A 26,524-nucleotide genomic window follows, 5' to 3' on the forward strand; every position below is an offset into this window, starting at 1 on the left:
TACTACTTATAGGTGTAAGACTAGGAAAAAATAGTGATGGACCTCATACAAGAAAAAAAAAAATATATGAGTAAATAAGTGATACAATGAATACAATTTAAATACACTAAACAAGTGTTATCAACTCTAAATAAATGTGCACGTGCAAATTGCAAATAAAGTGCTAATAACTGCAGCTGGACCTAGTAGTATTCACATAATACCAAACAATAAAAAATAAAATCCATAATGATCCTGCGCAGATACAATGTGTAATAATAAATATTTAAAGTGCTGCGTGCTAAAAATAAAGAAATAAATAATAAATATTTAGAGAGCAGGCACAAAATTTAGTCCATATGATAAGTCTTTAAATGTTGTTCAACGGCACCAGAGGTATTCAGATAGATTCAACTCAGAGAAACAGCAAGTGAAAAGTATTCATATAGCACGGAAAGATATGGACTCTCAAAACTCTCACCTCCACTCCTTAATAAAATAGCACAAGTAAAGTAAATAGCCTCCGTTCTCTCCTTTACCACCAGGGGGTCTTCAACTGTAAATAACTCAAAAATCATGGACATCCACACTGGGCCACCAGGGGGCCATTCATCCCTGTATTAACTGAATTGTGAACCAGGTAGCGATTTCTACGAATATATGCCGATCAATGAAAATATATAGGAAGAAGGGAAAGGCTCTAATAGTGTAGTATATTAGTAAAACGAATGGTTTAATTTATTAAAATACGAATCAGACTCTCACATTTAATAAAAAAATAAACAGCACACAAAGAAAATGGTGTCCTGGCGTCTTCCGCCAGTCTTACGCCACTTCCAGTATTACGTCACGGCCACTCAGTGTGGATGTCCATGATTTTCGAGTTATTTACAGTTGAAGACCCCCTGGTGGTAAAGGAGAGAACGGAGGCCATTTATCAAGGAGTGGAGGTGAGAGTTCGGAGAGCCCATATCTTTCCGTGCTATATGAATACTTTTCACTTGCTGTTTCTCTGAGTTGAATCTATCTGAATACCTCTGGTGCCGTTGAACAACATTTAAAGACTTATTATATGGGCTAAATTTTGTGCCTGCTCTCTAAATATTTATTATTTATTTATTTATTTTTAGCACGCAGCACTTTAAATATTTTTTTAGTACACATTGTATCCGCACAGGATCATTATGGATTTTACAGCAGTGCACAGTTTCTGTAGACAGAATATGAAAATGCCAGTTGTAGCCAGAGTTGAATCTAGTAAGTCAGGCATACAATATGATTATTTACATTCACTCTAATTATAACGGCAAATTTGTCGACTTTTGTCTGATGCAGGGTTAGTCTATCAGTTCAGAATACCCCAATAAAATCTACCCACTAACTAGGAACTAGTAATATCTAACAGATAAAAATGTTTAGTAAATACCGCAAAAAAAGTAACATTTGTAAAAACAATGTAATGTCATCTTTAGACCAGGAATATCCATTTGTGCCAACTGATAATCCTATTGTTGTGACCATCCATGGCACCGCTTCCAGCAATGAATCTGTCACCATACCATGCCTGGCCTCAAGACCTGATCTCAACATGACTCTGCGTACGGTAAGCAACACACTAACAGGTTTTATGTTGACTGTGGAATTATGGATTTATAAATACTAATAGGTCCTGGTCTTCATTAAAGCAGGACTTCAGACATTTTTCATCTTTCCATCTAATAAATACTATGCCCTTGTTTTAACTTTGGATAGTAAAACATTTTTTTGCTGCCAGTAAATACCTTATACACTTCCTATTTCTTCTATGGTCATTAGCCTAGACTTATGACATCATGCACAGCTCTCTCTCTCACTGTTGTGAGAGCTAGGGAGGGGGGGATGAGTCATAAGAGGGCCAATGAGAGCTGCAGAGCTGGAGGTGTGCCTCTGTGTGTCTGTGTAAATTCAGGAAGTGAACAGGCAGCAGCTTCAGCTGCCCACAATTAAAATGGTTGCAGCCAGACTCAGTGGAGGGAGATTTCTGCAGCATATTTGGCAAGTACAGAATCACAGTATATATAAAATAATATGCAAAGTGGTTGGAGGGAAGCTTCAGAATGGCAAAGACGTTTTTATTAAAAATTATGTGAGCAGACTGCAGTTCCTCTTTAACCACTTCCAGCCCAAGGTCCAGGGACGTCCTTGACTTTGCGGGGTATATCTGAATGATGCCTGCAGCTACAGACATCATTCAGAAATCATCTTTTAGTGCCGGCGATTCCCTACACCAGGGATATGCAATTAGCGGACCTCTAGCTGTTGCAGAACTACAAGTCCCATCATGCATAGCAAGACTCTCACAGCCACAAGCATGACAGCCAGAGGCAGAGGCATGATGGGACTTGTAGTTTTGCAACAGCTGGAGGTCCACTAATTGCATATCCCTGCCCTACACAATAAGAATGATCATAGCGACTGTTCCGCTGCTCGATCGTTCTTACGGGCGGCAAGAGGGGGCACCACCCCTCTCGCCACCCTCCCGTGCTTCTACCGACTCGGTGAGTTGGAGACAGGATCCGCCGGCCTCGGATGGTAATCATAGATATTTCCGGCGGACCAAATGGTCGCTGGAGTCTCTATGATCGTTTGGAGGCCGGGTGTGATGTTATGACATCACTCCCGGTCTCTGCATTCAAACGAATGGTGGCGCCTCGGCTGGGAAGCCGAGATTGTTAATTTATTTTTTTAATTTCAGGCTTCCCTGCCTAGAGGTGAGATTTGGGGTCTTAGACCCCATATCTCACTGGAAAGAGGACTGATCATGCCATATTCCTATTACATGAGATGTTTACATTCCTTGTAATAGGAATAAAAGTGATCAAAAAAAATGTTTTTTTTGAAAGTGTCAAACTAAAAAAATAAAAATAAAATTAACAATAAAATAAAATAAAATGTAAAGCTCCCCTGTCCCCATGAGCTCGCATGCAGAAGCAAGGGCATACGTAAGTCCCGCCCACATATGAAAAAGGTGTTCAAACCACACATGTGAGGTATCGCCACAAACGTAAGAGCAAGAGCATTCATTCTAGACCTAGACCTCCTATGTCATCACGCCTGGCCTCTGCATTCAAACAAATGGAGGCACCTCGGCTGGGAAGCCGGGATCGTTCATTTTTTTTTTATTTCAGGCTTTCCAGCCTAGAGGTGAGATGTGGGGTCTTATTGACCCCATATCTCACTGTAAAGAGGACTGATCATGCCATATTCCTATTACAAGGGATGTTTACATTCCCTGTAATAGGAATAAAAGTGATCAAAACATTTTTTTTTCTTTTTTTTAAAGTGTCGTATATGAAAACGGTGTTCAAACCACAAATGTGAGGTATCACCGTGAACGTTAGAGCGAGAGCATTAATTCTAGACCTAGAGCTCCTCTGTAACCAGTAAAAACATTTAAAACATCGCCTATGGGGATTTTAACATACTGAAGTTTGGCGCCATTCCACGAGTGTGTGCAATTTTGAAGCGTGACATGTTAGGTATCTATTTATTCTGCGTAACTTCATCTTTCACATTATGCAAAAAAGTTGGGCTAACTTTAATTTCTTGTTTTTTTAAAGCATGAAAATGTTTTTTTTTTCAAAAAAAATTTGTTTGAAAAATTGCTGCGCAAATACTGTGCCAGATAAAAAGTTGTAACGACCTCTATTGTATTCTCTAGGATCTTTGCTAAAAAACATATATAATGTTTGGGGGTTCTATGTAATTTTCTAGCAAATTATGAATTTTACATGTAGGATCGAAATGTCAGAATTGGCCTGGATGGGAAGTGGTTAAGTAGCTTAAAGAAGAGCTATCATTAAAAAAATGTTAATAGTATGTAATGTTCCAGGGGCCGAGCACATATAGCACTTGGTGCTGTTCAAGTGCATCCCTTGGATTCTAAGCAGCCCGTTCAAACAGGTTTCCCTCTCTCATCCAACAATGTCACTGTAAAGGACATGGATTTGTGATTGATAGCTTTTTTTTTATGAACGCATCGCTGCCATTCACAATGATCACACAGCCTGCAGTGCTGTTTGTCTTTGAGCAGCTGCTTTCTTCCATACATTTTATGAATGAGCATATACTGCTTACATTTTATGAATGAGCAATCAGCACTGTTGGGCTGTGTCATACAGTGCACCGTTCCTCTCACTTTCTGTTTGCCTGCACCAGTTCCCATGGTACGGTAGTAGCATTCAATCCAGCTGTGCAGTTTGTAACGTAGTACATACACTACTTTTGGTGTGGTCCGGTGCAATTTCAGCCCATTCATTTGAAATCACACTGGACCCAGAATAAATGGAAATTTCACAGGAATACACAGAACGTTCCTGTGTGATTCATGGTGTGACCTGGCCCTAACAGCAGACACTGAGGGCAGCGGAAGCCACAGCCTCCTGCTAATGTCAGTCAAAGTCCTGTCAGGAAGGAGCAGTGGTCATGGCTTTCCAGAGCTTTGTGTGTGTGTGTCTATGGCCGAACGGGTGACCACATAGGGCATGTCTTGCTAAGGAGGTACCTAGGGCAGGGAGATGCAGACAGCGCAGGCAGGAGATTTTCAGAAGCAAAAGTAATGCTGGATTCACACCTATGCAGTTTTAGTGCTTTTTGCATTTTGCAGATTTGCACTAAAGTCCATTTAACATTGTTTCCTATGGAACATGTTTCTGTAGCCCAAGCTGCAAAATTAAAAAAGCACTAAAACTGCATAAGTGTGAATCCAGCCTTAGGGACCACTCTGAGTATAACCCATTTTTTAGTTTAATAATAAAAAAAATAAAAATAACCTTATATCACTTTAAGTTGAAAGTATGTGCTGTTTGGGGCATTATCATCCTGTAAAAAATATGTATTGGTTATTAGAATACAAAATGGGATGTCCCACATTAATCTTATTGAGTGAAGGTAGAGGGGAATTCTTATTTTTGCTATACCCTGAACTACAGCAGCGGCTGCTCTATTAGGGGTGCAGAAGGGCCGCCCCCCTAATTCATGCGCCCGGCTCCAAATCTACATACAGGACACTGGATGCATGGATTTCTATGGGGTTTCTTTTTTTTCAAGCACGTGATTAGAGACTGAGGCTCTAATTGGCTTTATAAAAGAGTGGGCTTACCCACTTGACAATAGTGAATTAATATTCGCTATTGTCTTCCTGTTTCTCCTCCCGGCCGATCGGGAAGCGGATCTTTAGACCCGATTGGTAGAGGGGAGAAGAGGTCATATTGGCCGAGAGTAGGGGGGGGGCACCTAAGAGGAGACGCAAGGGGTAGCCTACATACCTCTGTTGTATGCAAAGCTTGATTCAGTAGCTTTACTTGCTGGGTGTAAATCAGAAAAAATAGTTATCAATTTTCAGAATTTTCAAAAATAATTTATTTTTTAATTTTAGGTTTTATTTTGAGACCCTCTTCTATGCTAACCTGCTAAGCTACTTCATCATATCTGTGTGCATGTACTTAGACATGCTTCAAATTTTCCAAATCTTCTTTCAGACCATTGTGCATATCATAATATCATATATGTTCCCGCTTTATCTCTGAACTAGGTGTGACTAGTTAGGAAAGAATACATTCCATGAGATCATGTAAATAATGAACAATGTTTATTTCTAAGAAACTCGCAGACAACACGTTTGTTCCCAATGGACACAGTATTCAGTGGCATTATCAGAAGGGGTTTACTATCTCCAGTAGATTGGTGAGGTTTGCGGATATGGTCTTCTGTGAGACAACTGTCAATGAAGAAATATACAGATCCCACGGATTTATTATTGTAGTTCTAGGTAAGAACAATTCAGTTGCTCTTCAGTAACAACCACAAGCTATCATTTGTTCTCCAGTATTATTAATTAATAATTATTTTATTTTTTGTTGTCAGAGTATATGATCTATAGACTGTCAATGAATCCATATCCTCAGATCAAACTGGCTGTGGGGGACAGATTGGAAATAACCTGCAAAGCTCACATGCCATTAAATGTCAGAGCCCAATTCAGCTGGGACTATCCTTCAATGATGGTAATTATAGTTGGTATTTAGTGTATAGTTTGTTTCTTTCACGCCTTAAAATAGAACTAGGTAAATGCAAAACATATTTGTTAATTTTGGATAGCGTGAGGGAGGATTATAACCCCTGGTATTTTTTTGCCTGTGTACTATTGGGGAGATTTCCCTTTCCTTCTTGTAGCGTAGCCAAAACAGGAAGTGACAATAAATCCCTCCATAATGGGAGGATGCCTTTTTTGTTACAAGAACTAGTGTCCTCTATAAGAAGATTTCCCCTATATTCATGTTCTGGGGACAACCAAAAATGTGAGTTTTTTTTCTTCATTTTTGTTGGTCATAATAAACAGCACAGAAGAGGGTGTGAATTGCCCTTACAGGGACACAGCAATAAAAGCCTGATAGGTATTCCAGTCCCTCTCCTCCTCCTAAAACTAAGGAAAAATGTTTTGCCTGTAGTTTCAGTTTTTTTGTAAAGACTAAAAATGTTGGCATAAACATGCACCATCAGAATAGTCATCTTCTACATGTTCTCATGACCCATCACTGTTTGTGTGTGTATGTGACTAGTTCCACAAGTTCCACAAGGATTGGACATATGCATGGATTCACAATTGAGCGTGAGCATTTTCATGTGATTTTGGGGTGTGTTTTTTTTTGTTTTTTTTGTTTAGCTAATGTAATTAAGATAGATGTTAACTGTTTTCTTAGGCTTGCCATAGATGGATTTTTTGTTTTTGCTACAGCCAGCGGGCTAAAGGAAAAAAAATTAATGGTAATTAAATGCACACAATTGAGTTGGATAGAGGAATCCTCCCCACTGAGACATTGGGATTGATCTACTAAAGGCAAATCCACTGTGCACCACAAGTGCATTGCAAGTGCACTTGGAAGTACAGTCTCTGTAGTTCTGAGGGGAAGATCTGAAATGAGGGGAAGCGCTGCTAAATTATATCATCCAATCATGTGCAAGCAAAAATTCAGTTTTTTATTTTTCTTGCATGGTCCCCTCAGATCTACAGCAATTTCACTTCCAAGTGCACATGTAGTGCACAGTGGATTTCCCTTTAGTAAATAAACTCTATTGTGTTCTGAAAGTGGAGACTCTCTGCTATCAGAATACACTGATCAGCAGTTGCAGCCCATTGGCTCATTGAGAAAAGTTTTCCAACAAGCCTGCTCAACAGAAATCAATCGTTAGAGCAACCACACATGGAGCAAATTTCAACCGGTCCCTGGTGAACTGGCCTAAATTTGACCCATCTGTATCCAGCTTTAGGTTCAAATACATTATAATTATTATTCAGAGTTTTACTAATACAATAGTCCAAGGGACATGCCCCAGCATTGAAGTCTTTGCCATCATTAACAGCTAATGTATTTGTATTTGACACCTTGTAAGACAAAGAGGCTTAGCTGGAAAAAAGAGGACTGATCTTAAATTTCAGGTAGTTACTCTATGACAGAATGTATTTTCTGTTTTAATAGAATAAAATTACGGTTGTATTCCTCTGTGTTAGAACACGACTGAAGTGAAGGGTATGATGTTTGTGATTTTAGGTTAATGGAGTTACACAAGGGAAACTCAATTCTGCACCGACCGAAACGGAACAGTTAAGTACACTAACCATAGAAGAGGTAAATTTGAACGACGGAGGGAATTACAGCTGCACAGCAGATACAAGCAGAATGAATAAGACTAACAGCACCACAGTCATTGTGTATGGTGAGTACTTTATAATGTCACTTTTCCTCAGAGCCACAGTCTTGGCTATTGCCTGGGTTGGATTTATACAAGGCCAGCTATGCTTCTGGGTCAGGGGTTGGGGCCTGTTTCTTTGGGAAGCACTGGCTGGCTCATACATACTCGTTTATCGTTTTTGCTCTCCCGAGCTACTGCACTGTTCAGGGTCATCTGATTGACGTCTGTAATTGTGGTAAAATTGGTAGTTCTTTTTTGTGAGCTCATTTATTTTTATTGGACTTGTTTATTTGGGACCCAGTGAACTGTATATTTATAGATTCAGATTTATGTGGATGTATATTTATTTGTTTTTGACATGAGGACATGTAGTGCACATTCATTTTTAATGTCATCCCAACACACTTACAGGTACATACCATTAGACATGGAGGAGCTTTGTGGTGTTCTGTAGGAGTCAATTTAATTTTAGTCTCTTCCAAAGATAATATGCTGTCTTAATACACTGCATTTGTAGAAAATTGTACATTTAATTGTAATTATAATCAACATTATATATTATTTATATCTATTTATTGTGTCTGCGTGTTTTCATTTAGCTTAAGGGTCCATAAGCGTTACTGCTCACATTGCAGCATGCGTTTTCACACACAACTCCTAGGGGGAGATTTACTAAAATTGGAGAGTGCACAATTTGGTGCAGCTCTGCATCGAAGCCAATCAGCTTCCAGTTTTTTTTTTTGTTAAAACTTCATTGAACAAACTGGAGTTAAGCCGGTCATAGATATTAGCTGATACCACAGTTGCAGGAAAAAAAAATCACTTGAATCCCCCATCAACACAGTCAGCATTGATAGGGGAATCCCCCTGGCTCTGCTGACAATAATCACATCCTAAAATCCGACATGCTGGTTGTACCCAAATCAATTGATTAATCATAATCAGCCTGGCCATACATGGTTGGAATCTCGTTCAGTCCCTGCTGAACTGGCCCATAGTAAAACTGTCTATGGCTGACTTTAGAAGCCGATTGGCTACCATGCACAGCTGCACCAGAATTTTAGTGCTGCAGTTTTAGTAAATCCCCCCATAGTGTATGTGCAATAGACTGCATGCTCGTTTCTTTCTGCTTTTTGTGCTCAAAACAATTGAATCTAACCAGCATCATGTTGCAGTGCATAAAGGAACAATCACATGCATTGACTTGCATTGCATTGAAAACATAGATGCATTCTTTGGTCCACTAAAAGCCACTGTTTGCATGTCAACATGACAAAATATGCATGTCAGCATTTAAAAAATGGTGGCACTTAGGCTATTACAGACATATTCATACTACAGCCATGCAGGCTTTTGGAAGGCCTGTGTCACATTTACCAAAGGTTCTTCGCTTTATACACATTAGTGTCATTCAAATGTATGCTGAATGCTATAGCTACCATAAATCACTGCCAGAAAGTTTTGGGCCTTCTATGCAACTTGGCCTAATGGCAGTAGTATGGTGTGGTATGGCTATAGTTATGCCATTAACTGAAACACAAACAGAGGATCTCTACTTTCTCAGCCTAGCTGAGGTTTACACGTACATTATGGTATTGCTGGATTTTCCATAGAAATTCAAAAAGGAAGTGCTCCGGTGAGAGAAACCAGGAAACTCCGCCCACAGCAGACCCATGGCTGTCACATTAGAGTTACATTTAGACAGAGAGCTACTATCCAGGGTTACAAACAACAATAGACAGCCAGCAGGCGATTGCAACCTACATTGTTCCAGCCAAAACATAAAACATTGGATAGTTGAACGTGATTTCCACATGCATGTAATATGCCTAGACATAAAAAAAAACTTTAGAAAAAATATATAAACTCGTTTCTCAGCTCAGGTTTTCAGTTTAAAACATGTTTTACATTTTGTTAATTGTTTTATGATTTGATCAAGTGACTTCAGTAGTACCTTCACACTGTAGTGTAAAGTGCAGCATGGTTGAGTTGCTAAACAAATGTATTTTCAGAAAAACCCTTTATATTAATTGATGACAACATGGAGAAGTTGTTCCTAGTGAAATCTGGAAATCGTGTCAAGATACCAGTAAAATTTACAGCATTTCCTGATCCTGAGGCCAAATGGTAAGAGCTTTTTCCTGAAATCCTTCCGAAAGGCACTCATATGTTTCATTCAAAAAGTAATATTATCGTGTCTTTCTTACAGGTACAAAAATGGAAAAATCTTTCACAATCACAAAACGCCATACCTCCTGTCTATCAATGAATGCAGTGAAAGGGACTCTGGCAATTATACAGTTGTTCTTACTAACCCTCGGACAAAGGATAGTGAGAAGTACAGTTTCCAGCTCATTGTGCATAGTGAGTTAATTCTTTCCATCGAAAAGAAATAGATAAATGTTTTATTAGAAAATAAATGAAAAAAGGTAAAAAGAGAGAATAAAACCCACGTTATCTTTCTTTCTAGTCCCTCCACACATATGTGAAAAGGGAGTATCTACTTCTGTGGAATCAATCAAGTTTGGCAAACGTTCTACCCTAACTTGTACTGCATCTGGGATTCCGGCACCAGTTAACATCCAGTGGACATGGCAGCTGCTGGACGAATGCATCTCATCATCTCCGTAAGTGAACTGCTCAGGTCTTATAAATATGAAGTTCCCCTTTAAAGTGGTTGCATTCTATGTATAAGTTTAGAAAGACCTTCAGTATGAATCGTCCCCCACAACCCCTCTAATACTTACCCGAGTCCGATCTCGATCTAGCTCCTGCTGCTGTCAATCATAGCTAATGAGCATGCACGAATGCCCCCATAGCAAGTTGCTTGTTATGGGGCACTTGAGGGGAGCCCCAAGCGCCAGCGGGGGACATAAGAAGGGGAGGATTGGGGCTGCTCTGTGCAAAACCATTGCACAGAGCAGGTAAGTGTACCATGTTTTTTTTTTTAAAGGAAAAAAATTTGCCTTTAGTAACCCTTTAAAACCCAACTTCAGCCAAACCTTTTTTTATTTCAGTGGGTAAGAATCAGAGCTTTTGTCAAGATTATGTTGTTTATGTCACATGAGAGACTTGCCAATAAAAAGTTGTCCCTAGGCAGCGCTTGCATTAACGTGCATAAAATAATCAAAATCCATCATGAATTATCTCAACCATCAAACTATAAATGAAAATATGGAAAAAAATAGGGAAAAAAATATATATATAAAAATAGAAAAGTCCTTAAACTGAACTAGTGCAAATGTCTTTATAGAATATGAAACGGGAAGCGACACACAGGAACAACCGGACAACAGGAACTAGTGCAAATGTCTTTAAATAATATGAGACCTGAAGTAATGCACAAGGACAACCGCTTTGAGGGGTTGTTCCTGTGTGTTACTTCCGGTCCGCAGGTGGAACACATGCCAGGCCATGGGTAGCATCCATCTTTTTAGATGTAACATGTGGACTGGTCTGTATGATGTTCAATGGATTTAGTAGTGCTTTTTAACTACTTTTAATTCATTTATAAAGAGATTTTATAGTATGAGAATCTCCTTCTCCATTTTTATTTAATTCATACTGCCTGTCTATTGACCATACTGGAGTAATATCAGGATCGCATTGAGGAGGAGAAAGGATTTCTACCAGGAGCCACCAGAAAGATCGGGACAGGTCTCCCAATGACCCATAAGTGTTTATGACTTCTCTTGCTGCACAGTAAGGGGGTCACTGACATCTGGTGAGTGCAGTGTGTTCTGCCAATCACAAGGTGGATTATTCACTATATGGGGTATCCTGGGAACCTGGTACTCAAGCACTCAAGATTTCATATTCTATAAAGACATTTGCACTAGTTCACTTTAAGGACTTTTTTATTTTTAAAATGGCCCAGTCAAAGTCCAGACCTAAATCCAATTGAGAATCTGTGGCAAGACTTGGAAAATGCTGTGCACAGATGCTTTCCATCCAATCTGACAGGGCTTGAGCTATTTTGCAATGTTTTGGTTGCAACATGACAAAATGTGGAAAATTCCAAGGGGTATAAATAGTTTTTCAAGGCACTGTATATATTTTTTCCATATTTGAATTTATAGTTTGATGGTTGTGATATTTCATGATGGTAGATTTTTGATTATTTTATGCACATTAATGCAAACGCTGCCTAGGGACAACTTTTTATTGGTTAGAATTCCTATTAGAAATATTAGACAGCAGCTGCATTCACCAGGATTATTGTTTAAGTAGGCTCGGTGATTTGGTAATATATTTACAGTACATGAGAGACTTACCCCACTTAATTTCTGGTTAACAGAGTATCACAAGGACAGGAAACAAAAAACAAATGTGATACGTCTTTACTGAGGACATGAACATGAACAAAAGCCCCCTTTATTGAGTATAATGCTGAAGGGTTAGAAAATCTGTCTGGGTTTTTATATCTTTTTGTGCAAGTGACACCCAAACCTCTCATTTCTTGTCCCAATGTCACAAGGACTGTGATTGAGGGAAAATCTCTACAGTTACTACACAAACAGCATGAACATGACACAAGTTCAGACTCCTAAGATCTATTTCACATGGGCTTCAGCTTGCATAAGTGCAGTGTATAGCAGTATATGAAACGTTCAGACAGCTTTTGCAAAGCTTTCAGCAATCTTCATGCGGCTAACTTTAAAGCACCTTTCATCTCCTGTATGGCAAAGTTATACATAGATCTTAATGGGGTGCTAATTGTCACTTTAAAGGTTGCGCTTGGCTTTTCCATTTTGTTGTCACTTTAAACAAGCTGTTAGCAGTCTTCTGCAGTCATTCAGCAAGTTTTTCAGTAGTGTTGAAGCCTTCCAGCAGCTTGTTTAAAGTGGCAATCAACACTCCCATTAGGATCTGTGTTCAGCATTTACAAACTGGAGCTGAATGGTACTTTGAAAGCTTCAACAAAGCTCGCTGTTCATACTGATCTTATACAAGATGAAGCCTGTGTGAAACTGGCCTAACTCACTCTGTGGGAAATAAAAAATAACAATTTGGGAGAAGTTTAGTTTAGCTTTAGATGCTTAAAATCTAAAGGAACCCATAAACGTGAAATGGCAATGAGGTGTACAGACACTCGGTCTGTATTTGTGGTGCCAGCATCATCACATTTTGTTGGTGGTACTCTCACACAACAGCTATTGCCTATTTTAGTCATTTCAAATAGGGGGCATCTTATGTCTGTGGTTACTATTAAAATGACAGATCATGCTACAAGCATGCATAAAGTTTACTACCTAGAGCAGTGATGGTGAACCTTGGCACCCCAGATGTTTTGGAACTACATTTCCCATGATGCTCATGTACCCTGCAGTATAGTTGAGCATCATGGGAAATGTAGTTCCAAAACATCTGGGATGCCAAGGTTCGCCATCACTGACCTAGAGTGTCAGAACTTTGCCTGTTCAGAGTGGCCCAGCATTCAGCCATAGCAAAGTTCATTGAAGATACCTCTAGATACCTTGATACGTGTGATTAGCCTTCTGACAGTCGTGAATTAATTGTTTAAGATATTCCATGATAGATCTATGTACAAATATACATATATTTCAGTAAAAGCTAATGTTTATTGTAATCCTTAAAAACAGTATAAATTGACCCTGTGCATAAACCCCTATCTAAAAGTAATAGGCAAGTACAGCAGGGTCCCATTGTCAGATAATGAAACAGTTGTTTTTGCCTAATGTGAAGATTAGTTACCAAAATGTGCTACAAGGTGTTAAACATATTTTTCTTACTGTATTTGAAACTACTGTACATTTTTTTTCTAAAATAACACTAATGTTATACTTACCTGCTCTGTACATTAGTATTGCAAAGAGTGGCCCGCAACTTCTTCTTCTGGGGCCCCCCACCGAAGCTCTTGGCTTTTCCTCTTCCTGGTGTGCCACCATATGAAACCACTCCCTAGGGTGGTGCAGCTGTGGGCTTCATCCCAAGTCAGACAGTATGTGTCTTTTGACTTACACAGTGCTTCTCACCCCCCTCACCCCAAGCCCCAGCTCTTTGCTCACAGGGTTTGTTGACAGCAGCCAATGGCTCCTGCTGTTGCCTCTGTGAGGGGGGAGAGAGGAGAGAGCTGTAGGTGAGCACAGTGCTGGCTTGATATAGGACTCAGGTAAGTATACAGGGGTTTGTGGGAGCAATACAAACACTGGGACATTTTTTCCTTAATGCAGGGAATGCCTCAAGGTAAAAAATGTCTACCCATTAGAACCACTTTAAGCTAGCTATTCCCAAGCCAAAAGGAAGGTCATGAAGTGTTTAATATTGTTAATGATGGTAGAGGCATCTTCTAATGCTCTTAAGATTGACTCAACTAAGTGGTATTACAGAGTTAGCACACTCCCGAATGAGAGATCACTACTGTAATGGATCTCTTTCTGATCAACTCAGCCATAGATACTCCTTTCTGAATGAACATTTTATCATGTCTACTTTGGTACAGTAGTTTGTAGTCATTATTAGGTTCGCAGTTCTTAATGTTATCTGGGTGAAAGGCCATCCCAGAGGAAACGTGCTGATTGATGCACAGATGACAGACAAGGATCTGGTGCTAAGCCCACATGGCTTCCCTTATCAGACCCCTACACAGGCTCAGGCTTCCTGCTTTGGAGACCAGAGCATTCCGCTTTCCTGCTGTTGTTGACCAGATGACTTCCTTTAGCATCTTCCTTTGGAACCATAGCACTTCCTACCATCCCACAGAAAAGTCTTTTAGAAGGCATATGCGGCTCTTCTATTTAGCTTCACGTGGAGAATTAAGAACTTATGAATGAACCTGTTTTTTCTATCTTCTATGAGAGCCCGCCTCTGCTTCCTCCCATCCAAATATTGGATCTAATTTTGGAAAGGATGTTGGCTGTTCACCTTTTCACCCGGATAATACTATTTTTTTTTAACATGTATTGATCTTCACATGCTCCATTGATCTAGAGTGCCACATAATGCTTGAATGTCCTTTTTCTTTTATAGATCTTTGTTATGTATGCTGATTAATGCTTGTGTTATTAAAAGATCTGCATTTCCTTTTATTCAGAGTGCACAGTGAAAAGAGGAACACTTACAGCTGCCCAAGTTGGAGGAATATTCTGGACAAACATGGAGGCAATACAGTTGAGATGCATGAAACTCCCACAGGTGTCATAGAAGGAAAACTAAAGGTGAATTTAATTTTAAATTATATAATAATTTGATTATTGGTATGCTATAAAAGGGCAACAAGGGACAAAAAGGGTCATTTTAAATGTATAGGTACATTTTTATCACTCATAAAAACATTAACATGTTAAAGCACTTTCAAAAGTATTTTCAATCTTTTTAAATCTGCAACGTTCATTAACCACTTCAGCCCCGGACCATTTGGCTGGCCAAAGACCAGAGCGTTTTTTTGCGAATTCGGCACTGCGACGATTTAACTGACAATTGCGACAACGTAGCTCCCCATCAAAATTGACATCCTTTTTTTCCCACAAATAGAGCTTTCTTTTGGTGGTATTTGCGAAATAATGTCGCAGTCACAATAAAAATTGCTGATCACCGCCATTACTAGTAAAAAAAAAAAAATATTAATAAAAATGCTATAAAACTATCCCCTATTTTGTAAACGCTATAACTTTTGCGCAAACCAATCAATAATCGCTCATTGCAATTTTTTTTTACCAAAAATATGTAGAAGAATACATATCGGCCTAAACTGAGGAAAAAAAATTTTTTTATATATTTTTTGGGGATATTTATTATAGCAAAAAGTTTTTTGTTTATAGCGCAAAAAATAAAAACCGCAGAGGTGATCAAATATAACCAAAAGAAATATATAAAGTGAGAAATCAACCAGCGCTAAAAACACAACAAATACAGTGAGAAAATATATAAAAATGCAGCTAGAATACTGTAGGTCAAATTACCAAATCCCACATTCCAAAATCAAAAAATATCAGTACAGCGCAAATACAAAATAATACAAAAAAATTCCATAAAGTGAAACATAAAAAGTCCATATGGTGAATGATAAAATGTAAGGGAAATTCAGAAAGAGTCCACTTGTGCAATGTGTCTTCAATCAATATATCAAGTGACGATGTTCAACTTGCTCAATGGTGAAGGGATCACATCGTCACTTGATATATTGATTGAAGACACATTGCACAAGTGGACTCTTTCTGAATTTCCCTTACATTTTATCATTCACCATATGGACTTTTTATGTTTCACTTTATGGAATTTTTTTGTATTATTTTGTATTTGCGCTGTACTGATATTTTTTGATAACCAAAAGAAAGCTTTATTTGTGGGGAAAAAAGGACGCCAATTTTGTTTGGGAGCCACGTCGCACGACCGCGCAATTGTGCCGAATCGCAAAAAGGGTCTTGGTCCTTTGGCTGCAAATTGGTCCGAGGCTTAAGTGGTTAAGCTCCAGGCAGATATGAAGGCACACATTATTGCAGCTAGGTAGTCATTAACCACGTCACCCCCGGACCATTTTGCTGGTCAAAGACCAGGCCACTTGTTGCGATTCGGCACTGCAACGCTTTAACTGACAATTGCGCGGTCATGCGACGTGGTTTCCAAACAAAATTTACGTCCTTTTTTTCCCACAAATAGAGCTTTCTTTTGGTGCTATTTGATCACCTCTGCAGTTTTTATTTTTTGCGCTATAAACAAAAATAGAGCGACAATTTTGAAAAAAAAACACATTCTTTTTTACTTTTTGTTATAATAAATATCCCCCAAAAATAAATAAAAAAAAACATTTTTCCCCTCAGTTTAGGCCGATACATATTCTTCTAAATATTTTTGGTAAGAAAAAATCACAATAAGTGATTATTGATTGGTTTGCGCAAAAGTTATAGCTTTTACAAAATAGGGGATAGTTTTATGGCATTTTTATTAATATTTTTTTTTTACTAGTAATGGCGGCGATCAGCGATTTTTATTGTGACTGCGACATTATGGCGGACACATTGGACATTTTTTACACATTTTTGGGACCATTGTCATTTATACAGCAATCACTGCTATATAAATGCAGTGATTCCTGTGTAAATGACACTGGCAGTGAAGGGGTTAACCAGTGGGTGGCAGTGTAGGGGTTAAGTGTTCCTAGGGAGTGTTACTAACTGTGGGGGGCTGGGCTGTCATTTAGTGAACGCTGATCTCTGCTCCAATCACATGGAGCAGAGATCAGCGTCAATAGTTGCTAGGCAGAACGGGGGAAATGCTGTTTACAACAGCATTTCTCTGTTCAGCTGCCCCGTGAGACAATCGCGGGTATGCCCGCGTCGATCGAGGCCCGCGTCGATCGAGTCCGCAGGACCCGCAACTGGACTCACGGGGGTCCCAACCGGCACGTGAGCGCGCTGCCGGCGGCGCACTCGCGATGGCAGGGCGGCATTAAAGATTGGACGTACCTGTACGCCAATATGCCTGCCCGTGCCATTCTGCTGACGTACATCGGCGTGCGCCGGTCGGGAACCGGGTTAAAGTGGTTGTAAACCCTTACAAACCCCTTTGACCTACAGGTAAGCCTAGATTAAGGCTTACCTGTAGGTCCAAGAAATATCTCCTAAACCTACACGGTTTAGGAGATATTTAGTAAAAGACAGTAGACAGCGGCACACAGGCGCACTATCGACGTTAACAGCATGCCGCTGCTAACGGCGATATGCCGTTAGTGGCGGCTCCCGTGCACATGTGCAGGAGTGACTTCATCGCTGCTCCGGCACTGTGAGTGGCCGGAGCAGCGATACTCGGAAGAAGAAGGTAAGTGACACATAATGGGCTACTATGCGATGCATAGTAGTCCATTATGCTTTACCTTTGCAGGGAGACAAAGAGGAAGTAAACCCATCAGGGTTTATTTCCTCTTTAATAAATCTTTTTTTTTTATTTTAATTGTGTAAGTAACTGAAATAAATATAGTATCAGGTTCTTGTCCCCTCCCTATACAGCAACAGTCATACAAATATGCCCTGTACACACGGTCGCACATTCCGACCACAAAATCTGTCGGGTTTTTTCAGACGGATTTTGTCCAAAACTGGTGTTGTATACTTGTGATTGGACAAAGTTGTCGGAAAATCCAATCGTTCCGAATGTGGTGACGTTCATTGCATACGACGGGACTACGTAGAGGCTAGTAGCTTTGGTCTCGTAATTTGATCTGAGCACGCGTGGCACTTTGTCCATCCGAATTCTCTACAAACGATAGGAAAAAGTCAGATCAGATTTTTTTGTTGGAAAATTTTAGATCCTGCTCTCAAATTTTTTCCGTCTGAATTTCCGACGGAAAAAGTCCGATAGAGCCCACACACGGTTGGATTTTCCGACAATATAATCCGATCGGAACTTTTCCGTCGGAATTTCCGACTGTGTGTACAGGGCATTACAGTGGTAGAGTCTACAACTATCACAAGGAAAGTCAGGTTGGGGAATACAGAAATGCAAATCATTTAGCTGATAAATGGCTTCCATATACAGTGAATATATATATATATATATATATATATATATATATATATATATATATATATATATATATATATATATATATATATACATACACATATAAATAATATGTGTATTTAGCTGCTTGTCTGGTGCTTTAAAGTAACTTGAAAACATAATTCTTTATAAAATATCTGCATCACTAATACCCAGCTTTTGTATCCTTTCTTTAGACTGTGAGTAAGCTGTTTATTGCAGCAGCTAATGTTTCTGCAATTTACAAATGTTCAGCCACAAATGAAGTAGGAAAAGATGAACACACCATTGCTTTTCTTGTTACACGTAAGTTTAGAAGAAAAAAAATGACATTTCCATTATTCTTAATAAATCTTTGAGATTATTAAAAAGTGTAACGTGTATTTATGGCAATCAGTCTTGGATTTATTTAATAGCAAGTCAAATTCGCTTTTACCTGATCTGGTACCTGATACAAACAGCAGTTTGCAGAATTTGGATAAAATTCCCCTCTCAGTGTTCTGGAGACCTTGAGTTTCACTATAAAATTATTATAGGACAATAGACATTATAGTGAGACCAGCCATGATTCCACATCTGAAATATGATTTTTCAGATATGTTACCTACTGGTCATTGATGGATTGTTTATTTGTCGGATCATGCAAAGATTCAGTGAACGTGCACATTAATGAATTGCCTTCATGTACAGAACTGATAGAAAATGAATAACCTGGCAAAGAAATAACTGTTTTTCCATGATAATGCAAAATCATTCTCTGCAGACCAAAATTAATTATGACAAATACCCATGGTAGTGGGATGGGGATATGCTGTGACATCTTTGTAAAATATACTACATCACTAGCATATGTAGTATAGGATGATAAAGAATCTTTAGTTTTTGTTTCATTTCTCGAAAAGGCAATCATTCACATTAGTCATTAATTTAGTGGGGTCAGCTAAATAATTGTCCAATCTATGGTCAGTTGTCCTTTAGTAAAAGAAGGTTTTCCCTACTTAGGACCATTGTTCTGATTGCCTACTTCCCACAAGTACCGTATATACTCGAGTATAGGCCGACCCGAGTATAAGCCGAGGCCCCCAATTTACCCCCAAAAAACTGGGAAACCTATTGACTCGTGTATAAGCCGAGGGTGAGATATGCCTGTCCATCCCTGTGTGTGTGTCCATCCATCCATCCATCCCTGTGTGTGTGTGTGTCCATCCATCCCTGTGTGTGTGTGTGTGTCCATCCATCCATCCATCCCTGTGTGTGTGTCCATCCATCCATCCATCCCTGTGTGTGTGTGTGTCCATCCATCCATCCATCCATCCCTGTGTGTGTGTGTGTGTCCATCCGTGTGTGTGTGTGTGTGTGTGTGTGTGTGTGTGTGTGTGTGTGTGTGGCCTTGTGTGTCCAGCCTACCTGTGCCTCCGTCCGGTCCCGTCCCGTCCCGAGCCTCCGTCCGGTCCCGTCCCGTCCCGAGCCTCCGTCCGGTCCCGTCCCGTCCCGAGCCTCCGTCCGGTCCCGTCCCGAGACTCCGTCCGGTCCCGTCCCGAGCCGAGCCTCCGTCCGGTCCCGTCCCAGGATCACCGCTCTTCGTCGGCGCCCATTCCCCTGTTCAAATGCCGCGCCTCCCTGTCTGTGATAGGCGGAACACAATTTCCCAGCAGCCTGTGTTCCGCCTATCACGGACATCGTCTCATCCTCGTCCGTAGTACGAGGATGAGACGATGTCCGTGATAGGCGGAACACAGGCTGCTGGGAAATTCAGTGTTCCGCCTATCACAGGCGAAGGCGGAGCCGGAGGCGCGGCTTTTGAATTATAGAATGGCCGCTGTCTGTCTGCTCGACACGCTGATCGAGCAGGCAGACAGCGATGACTCGAGTATAAGCCGAGGGGGGCACTTTCAGCCTCAAAAAAGAGGCTGAAAATCTCGGCTTATACTCGAGTATATACGGTAATTGGGCTGTAGGGAAGCCATGGAGTGCATAATAATATACGTAGCAAATGCAGCTGGTATAGTAGGGATCAGTGGTAATTGTAATGGGCGTCTTTTGGTTGGTGTAGTAGGTGCTCAGCCTTAGAATATTCAAAGACAATGAGCAATGACTGAGATGTCTGCTGACTAAAAGTTATGGCATGCCGATTTTTATGTTTTTGATAAGGCAGTTCAAGGAGCAATAATGATGTACAATAATATAATAATGATGCACAATATAGTAACCAAAATAATCAAATTTCACTTTCAGTCGGCAGCACAATGCAAGATGATTACTGATACTTTTGTCTTTCAGGGGAGCTTAGCATCAGCATGAACCCTGAAGGCAAGCTCACCGAACGGGACAACTTGACCCTCAGATGCACCGCTGATAGAGACACATATGAGAAGCTAGCCTGGTTCAAGTTGCGCTCTGCTAGACCAGGGTCAAAAGTCAGTTGTGAAAACTTGAATGCTTTCAGTAAAATGGATTCCACCATTGTGGATACAGATGGAGTAAATATCACCTCGGAGTTGTATTTACAAAACATCTCTTGGCGTGACCAGAGTGTCTATATGTGTAAGGCATATAATAGGAAGATGCAGAAGACTGAATGTTCTACCACAGAATTAAATATTCTTGGTAAGACTGTCATTTGTAATGAAAAAGACACATTTGTATTCATCTGCAAATAATGAAAGTACATGAATGTGCTGCATGTTATCTTACATTTTGCTGTTTTCACACAGCACTGAAAGTTCCCTTCATTTCCCCTGAACTGAAGAACCAGACCACCAATGTTAGTGAGACGGTGGAGGTGCGCTGCCAAGCCACTGGTACTCCTGATCCAAGGATCATTTGGTTCAAAAATTCCCAAGGTCTGGTTGGAGACTCAGGTAACAAAAGATGAAAAATAATCTCATATAAAGATATCAGATTCATTTATTACACATGCAGATGTCTCTATTTTAGAACAATGGATAGGGAGATATTTGTCCATCCTCAAATGAATGCCTGGAGTGTCATTACTTAGCACAATATCTGGCTGTCAATAATTGTGGTTTGTGCATGGTACGACTCATTATTCCCTCTCAATAGAAAAAGAAAGTTTTGGCCATGCTCAAATACATATTTTTAAACTCATTGTGCAATAAAGAGCAGCTCCAACTGAAATAATGGAGGATGTTGTACATGACTATGCTATCTGCCATCCTTGAAATAATCACAGCATGGGACTCTCCCTTCTCATTGACTGAGACAGCAGCGGGAGCCATTGGCTGCTGTCTTTCACAGCCGGTGAGACAATGGGGGGGGGGGGGGGGGGCGGGCGAGCTGCAGGTCTGTGCATGAATGGACACGCAGTGCAGCGGTTGGTTAGCGGGAGGGAACAAGCACTGGCAGGGGACCTGAGAAGAGGAGGATCTGGGCTTCCCTTTGAAAAAACGCTGCACAGAACAGGTAAATATGACATGTTTGTTATTTAAAAAAAAAAAATTGCCTTTAATGTCGCTTTAAGGAGAGAAGGTGACTGGACGCCATTGAGAATACAGAAAGCAATAAAAACATGACAGAGATTCTAATCCCTCACCACCCTGTCCATACTAAGCAAACTGGCTTTCAATAAACCAGACTATTCAAAAGTCCAGTCAAGTCAAGTCCATTACACATGATGGGACATGAAGTGAGGTGAAGTTCCCCCAAAATGGTACACAAATAGCAATCTTACAGATGTTCTAACCATTCTTCACTCAGTTAGAAAATGTTGAGTATTGGGCTTCAAAATCATCACTGTATCCAAATGATTTTGTTCTTTATTTTTAGGGGTTATATTAAGGGACCGTAACAGAACCTTGACTATACAACGTGTAAGAAAACAAGATGAAGGGTTTTATTCCTGCCGAGCCTGCAATGATTTGGGTTGTGCACAAGCAGAAATGTACTTTACAGTGAATGGTATGTACTGATTCATATAAAATTACAATCTCTCTCTCTCTTTCTCTGAATATATACATATATATTCCTGTGTTGACTTCCCCTCATCAATGTAAAATGCATATAACACGCACCCCAATTTAGGAGGGAAGTTTCAGGAAAAAAACGTTTTTTTTCAAATAAACCACTTTGAAGCAAAATAATGGCCAGTGCCAATCAATGCAGCCTGATTAATGCCCATCTACAGCCTCAATGCAGCCTGATGCCCATCTGCACCCTCTGTGCCCATCTGCAGCCTGATCTGCGCCCATCCAATGCAGCCTGATGCCCATCTGCAGCCTGATCTTCGCCCATCCAAGGCAGCCTGATGCCTATCTGCAGCCTCACCATCTCTCATGCAGTGCAGGAAATTAGGGGGGCGAGCGCTGCCGGAAGCCATCATCTTCTGTTTACAGTACTTGGCTCTCAGTCCCGCCTCCGCCATCGCCATTGGACCAGCCCCTCCGATTGACAGAACACTGGTTTAATGCCGGTGGCGGAGGCGGGATGTGTGTGTGACATCAGAGCCAAGTAAACAGGACATGTTGGCTCGGTGATTGAGGCAGCACTCATCTCCCTCCTTCCCCTCCGAGGTACATTATCAGCTTATAACACGCACCCGTGATCTTCCCCCTAATTTCAGGGGGGAAAAGTGCGTGTTATATGCCGATAAATACGGTAATTACTTTTTATGTTTATAAAATGCCCCTTGCATGGTGACAGATAAAATTACAACAAAATTTCCTACTGCAGGAAATGTGTATGGCCATGATCCTCCGATTATTTTAGGAGGACAAGAATCAGTTTACTTTAAAAAAAAGGGGGAAAGATCAAATAAAACGTTTCTCTTTTCTTCACATAACGCATTTTAGATTGTCATCCCTGGGTACCTGTCCTTCTTTATGTAATGCAGGCAGATCATGATTTAATGATGGGGGGGGGGCATCAGGATGTTGTACATACCTTCCTGAAGAACCCTGTCCCAGTACTTATTTTAGGAGCTTTGATGCAAGCAGTGGTCTGGCTCTTGGTAGGAGCTTTTGGAAATATCTAAAATCCAGTCAATGAATGAAAGGGAAGGGCCAACACACATGCGGACCATTAATTTCAGTTCAGTCACGTCTTTTCAAATAAAAAACTGATGACGTTTTCATCAGTTTCTCATCAGCTACTCATCATTTCTTAATCAGCTGCTTATCAGTTTCTCATTAGTTTTTCACCAGCTGCTCATTAGTTTCTCATCAGTTTTTTTACATGCATTACCAATGTAAAAACAGATGGAAAACAGACTGTTCGTCCGTTTTTTTCTCCATTGTGTTTTTTTTACAGAAGAAAAATAGAGCTTTGATCCTTTTAAAAAAAACGATCTTGACAGATACGGATGTAAACTGATGCAAATGGATGATCATCCATTTACATCTGTTTTTCCATAGAGATGCATTGATGTCAGTTTTTTTTCCATCAATGGATAGATGAAAATTTAACAAATTGACCGCATGTGTGAAAGGGGCCTAAGGCTGGATTCACACCTATGCATTTTTTGTGCTTTTTGCATTTTTCTGATTTGCACTACAGTCCATTTACGATGTTTTCCTATGGGACACTTTCTGTTGTGCAAATCTGCAAAATGCAAAAAGCACTAAAAACACATAGGTGTGAATCCAGCCTTGGTCTGGAAAGGTAGGGCTAGATGATGTTGTATGTCCTTTGGGTCCTTTCACACAGGGGGCCTGCTGATCCCCACTGAACAGGCGAATGACTGGTCCGTCCCCACTCACTGTGCAGATGAACCTGTCAGAGCCCCGCTATCCTCTATGGGAGTACTGATGAGAACGGATCGCCTGTCTGTTTTCATCCGATCCCATCTGACTTGCCAGGCGGATGGAAAATAGGGTCACCATCTATCTGGATTTCATGGACAGGATCAGACCGGATAGCAGCGGATGTCAGCGAACACGTCACTGCTGACATCCGCCACTCCATAGAAGTAAATGGAGGGGTCTGATCAGCTCCGCCTGGAAAACTGACAGGTGGACCTGATCGGAAAGCCTGTGTGAAAGGGGCCTTAAGTTGGGAAATAAGTCAGTCTCTGACATGCTTCAGCTTCTAAGACACAAAATCAAAGAAAGCAATTTCAGTACAGACGAGGAGCCTGTGCAACTGTGAAAGCCTAGGGTAAGGCTGGAGTACAGGGTGCAATGTTTGTACAGTAAAATGTATCTTAAGCAAAAACTTTTTCTACATTTTTGTAGGGAAGATTTTTCCCATTAGGAGAATTCATTTCATTGTTATATAGTTAGATTGTAGGTGAGGTTGAAAAAAGACACAAGTCCAACAAGTCCAACCTATGTGTGTGATAATATGTCAGTATTACATTGTATATCCCTGTATGTTGCAGTCGTTCAGGTTCTTATCTAATAATTCCTAGTTTCTTGAAACTATCAATGCCCCTCGCTGAGACCACCGCCTGTGGAAGGGAATTACACCTCCTTGCCGCTCTTACAGTAAAGAACCCTCTACGTAGTTTAAGGTTAAACCTCTTTTCTTCTAATTTTAATGAGTGACCACAAGTCTTGTTAAACTCCATTTTGCGAAAAAGTTTTATCCCTATTGTGGGGTCACCAGTATGGTATTTGTATATAGAAATTATATCCCCTCTCAAGCGTCTCTTCTCCAGAGAGAATAAGTTCAATGCTCGCAATCTTTCCACATAACTAATATCCTTCAGACCCTTTATTAGCTTTGTTGCCCTTCTTTGTACTCGCTCCATTTCCAGTACATCCTTCCTGAGGACTGGTGCCCAGAACTGGACAGCATACTCCAGGTGTGGCCGGACCAGAGGCTTGTAGAGCGGGAGAATTATTGTTTTATCTCTGGAGTTGATCCCCTTTTTAATGCATGCCAATATTCTGTTTGCTTTGCTAGCAGCAGCTTGGCATTGCATGCCATTGCTGAGCCTATAATCTACTAGGACCCCCAGATCCTTTTTCATCCTAGATTCCCCCAGAGGTTCTCCACCCAGATTGCATTCCTATTTTCCTATTCCTATTTCATGTCCTCTTAATTCAAGAGGAAAACTTTCCAAACTGAAGGAAATCCCCTCTTTGAGAGTTCTCGCTGTGACAAGTGTCCCTAATGAAAAATGTCCCCTCTATTCCTGTTCTAGTGAGAACTTAAAATTTAAAATTGTAGTTTACTTTCAGTCCTAGTGACAATAATCACCAGGAAAAACAGAGAGAAAATTGTGAAATAAAAAAACTTATAAAGTTTTGGCTTTACAAATACTTTAATAAATAGTTAATAATTGTTTCATAAATGGTTAATAATGGAAGTTTTCTAACCAGCAGCTGGGAGGGCTGCTAGATAGGATGGGACTGTGGAGCACTAGAACTAGGACATTAAGAGCGAGACTATACGTAAACCCCATGCAATGCTAAACTCATCAAACAGGAGAAATGTTCTGTTGAACCAACATAGCTTGCCTCATTTTCCTCAGTAATCCTCCTTGCTCAGACTTAATGGACTGTGTTTGATGACTTTACAGCTACCCTAAAACAGAGAGCAGACATAAACTGTCAAATGTCCAATTGTTTCCCCCCAGGCTCTGAAGAGAAAACAAATCTGGAGCTCATTATTCTGGTTGGCACCGGTGTGATTGCCTTGTTCTTTTGGATGCTTCTTGTAATCATCCTCCGGACCGTAAAGAGGGTAATGATTCAAGATTCTCTACTGTCCATTAGTATTTGCCTGGCATGACAAATTAAAACTGACTGCAAGCCCTTTGTTTCTTGTCCTTCCCATTGTACATTTTCCTTTTCAATGCCATCAAACTGTTCCATGATTTACTAAGGGTGTATTAATTTGGTTTTAATTGCAATTGCCCATAAAGAAAACATTCCTGGGCATTTCTTTTCTTGTTATGAAAAAATAAGTTAATTATGATCCGTGTGAACACTGTTTGGGAAATGTGTGGGACTGTAGAACTGAACTATAGTGGCCTTGCTTCTTCAGTATTATACAGTAGTGGCACAAAGGGGCATTATTTTGTCATTTATTTCACTGTTATGGAAAGTTAACCAGATGTGTTGTGTGTTTCCAGCCCAATGAAGAGGAACTCAAGGCTGGATATTTATCTATAATTATGGACCCTAGTGAAGTACCACTTGATGAACAGTGTGAAAGACTACTCTATGACTCAGCAAAATGGGAGTTTCCAAGAGATCGCCTCAATTTAGGTAGGGTATTTTATTTTGTTATTATTATTACTACAACTAGCCAATAGCACATCAATATCGTGAAAAATATTAACTCATCCATAAAATGCCCATCAGAGAAATGTATGCTCTGATGCCCGCCATAAACCAAAACTCTTGGGGGGAAA

At 40.2% G+C, this 26,524-nt stretch overlaps 1 protein-coding gene across 2 annotated transcripts in view; it reads left to right on the forward strand.

Moving 5' to 3' along the window:
- KDR (kinase insert domain receptor) overlaps positions 1-26,524 on the forward strand; it is a 54,384-nt gene that overhangs the window by 10,989 nt on the left and 16,871 nt on the right. For both annotated transcript variants that reach the window (XM_077477474.1, XM_077477476.1), the window contains exons 4-17: positions 1,452-1,582; positions 5,620-5,788; positions 5,884-6,023; positions 7,569-7,734; positions 9,723-9,837; positions 9,920-10,074; positions 10,181-10,337; positions 14,765-14,888; positions 18,405-18,513; positions 20,488-20,814; positions 20,922-21,068; positions 21,994-22,125; positions 25,745-25,851; positions 26,243-26,378. In XM_077477474.1, the coding sequence (XP_077333600.1) occupies positions 1,452-1,582; positions 5,620-5,788; positions 5,884-6,023; positions 7,569-7,734; positions 9,723-9,837; positions 9,920-10,074; positions 10,181-10,337; positions 14,765-14,888; positions 18,405-18,513; positions 20,488-20,814; positions 20,922-21,068; positions 21,994-22,125; positions 25,745-25,851; positions 26,243-26,378 (2,115 nt within the window). The remainder of the gene's footprint in view (positions 1-1,451; positions 1,583-5,619; positions 5,789-5,883; positions 6,024-7,568; positions 7,735-9,722; positions 9,838-9,919; positions 10,075-10,180; positions 10,338-14,764; positions 14,889-18,404; positions 18,514-20,487; positions 20,815-20,921; positions 21,069-21,993; positions 22,126-25,744; positions 25,852-26,242; positions 26,379-26,524) is intronic.

This window comes from Lithobates pipiens, unplaced genomic scaffold (genome assembly GCF_037356315.1).
Source record: "Lithobates pipiens isolate NorthernLeopardFrog02 unplaced genomic scaffold, aLitPip1_a1.2 Scaffold_13, whole genome shotgun sequence".
In the NCBI taxonomy this organism is placed as follows: domain Eukaryota; kingdom Metazoa; phylum Chordata; class Amphibia; order Anura; family Ranidae; genus Lithobates; species Lithobates pipiens.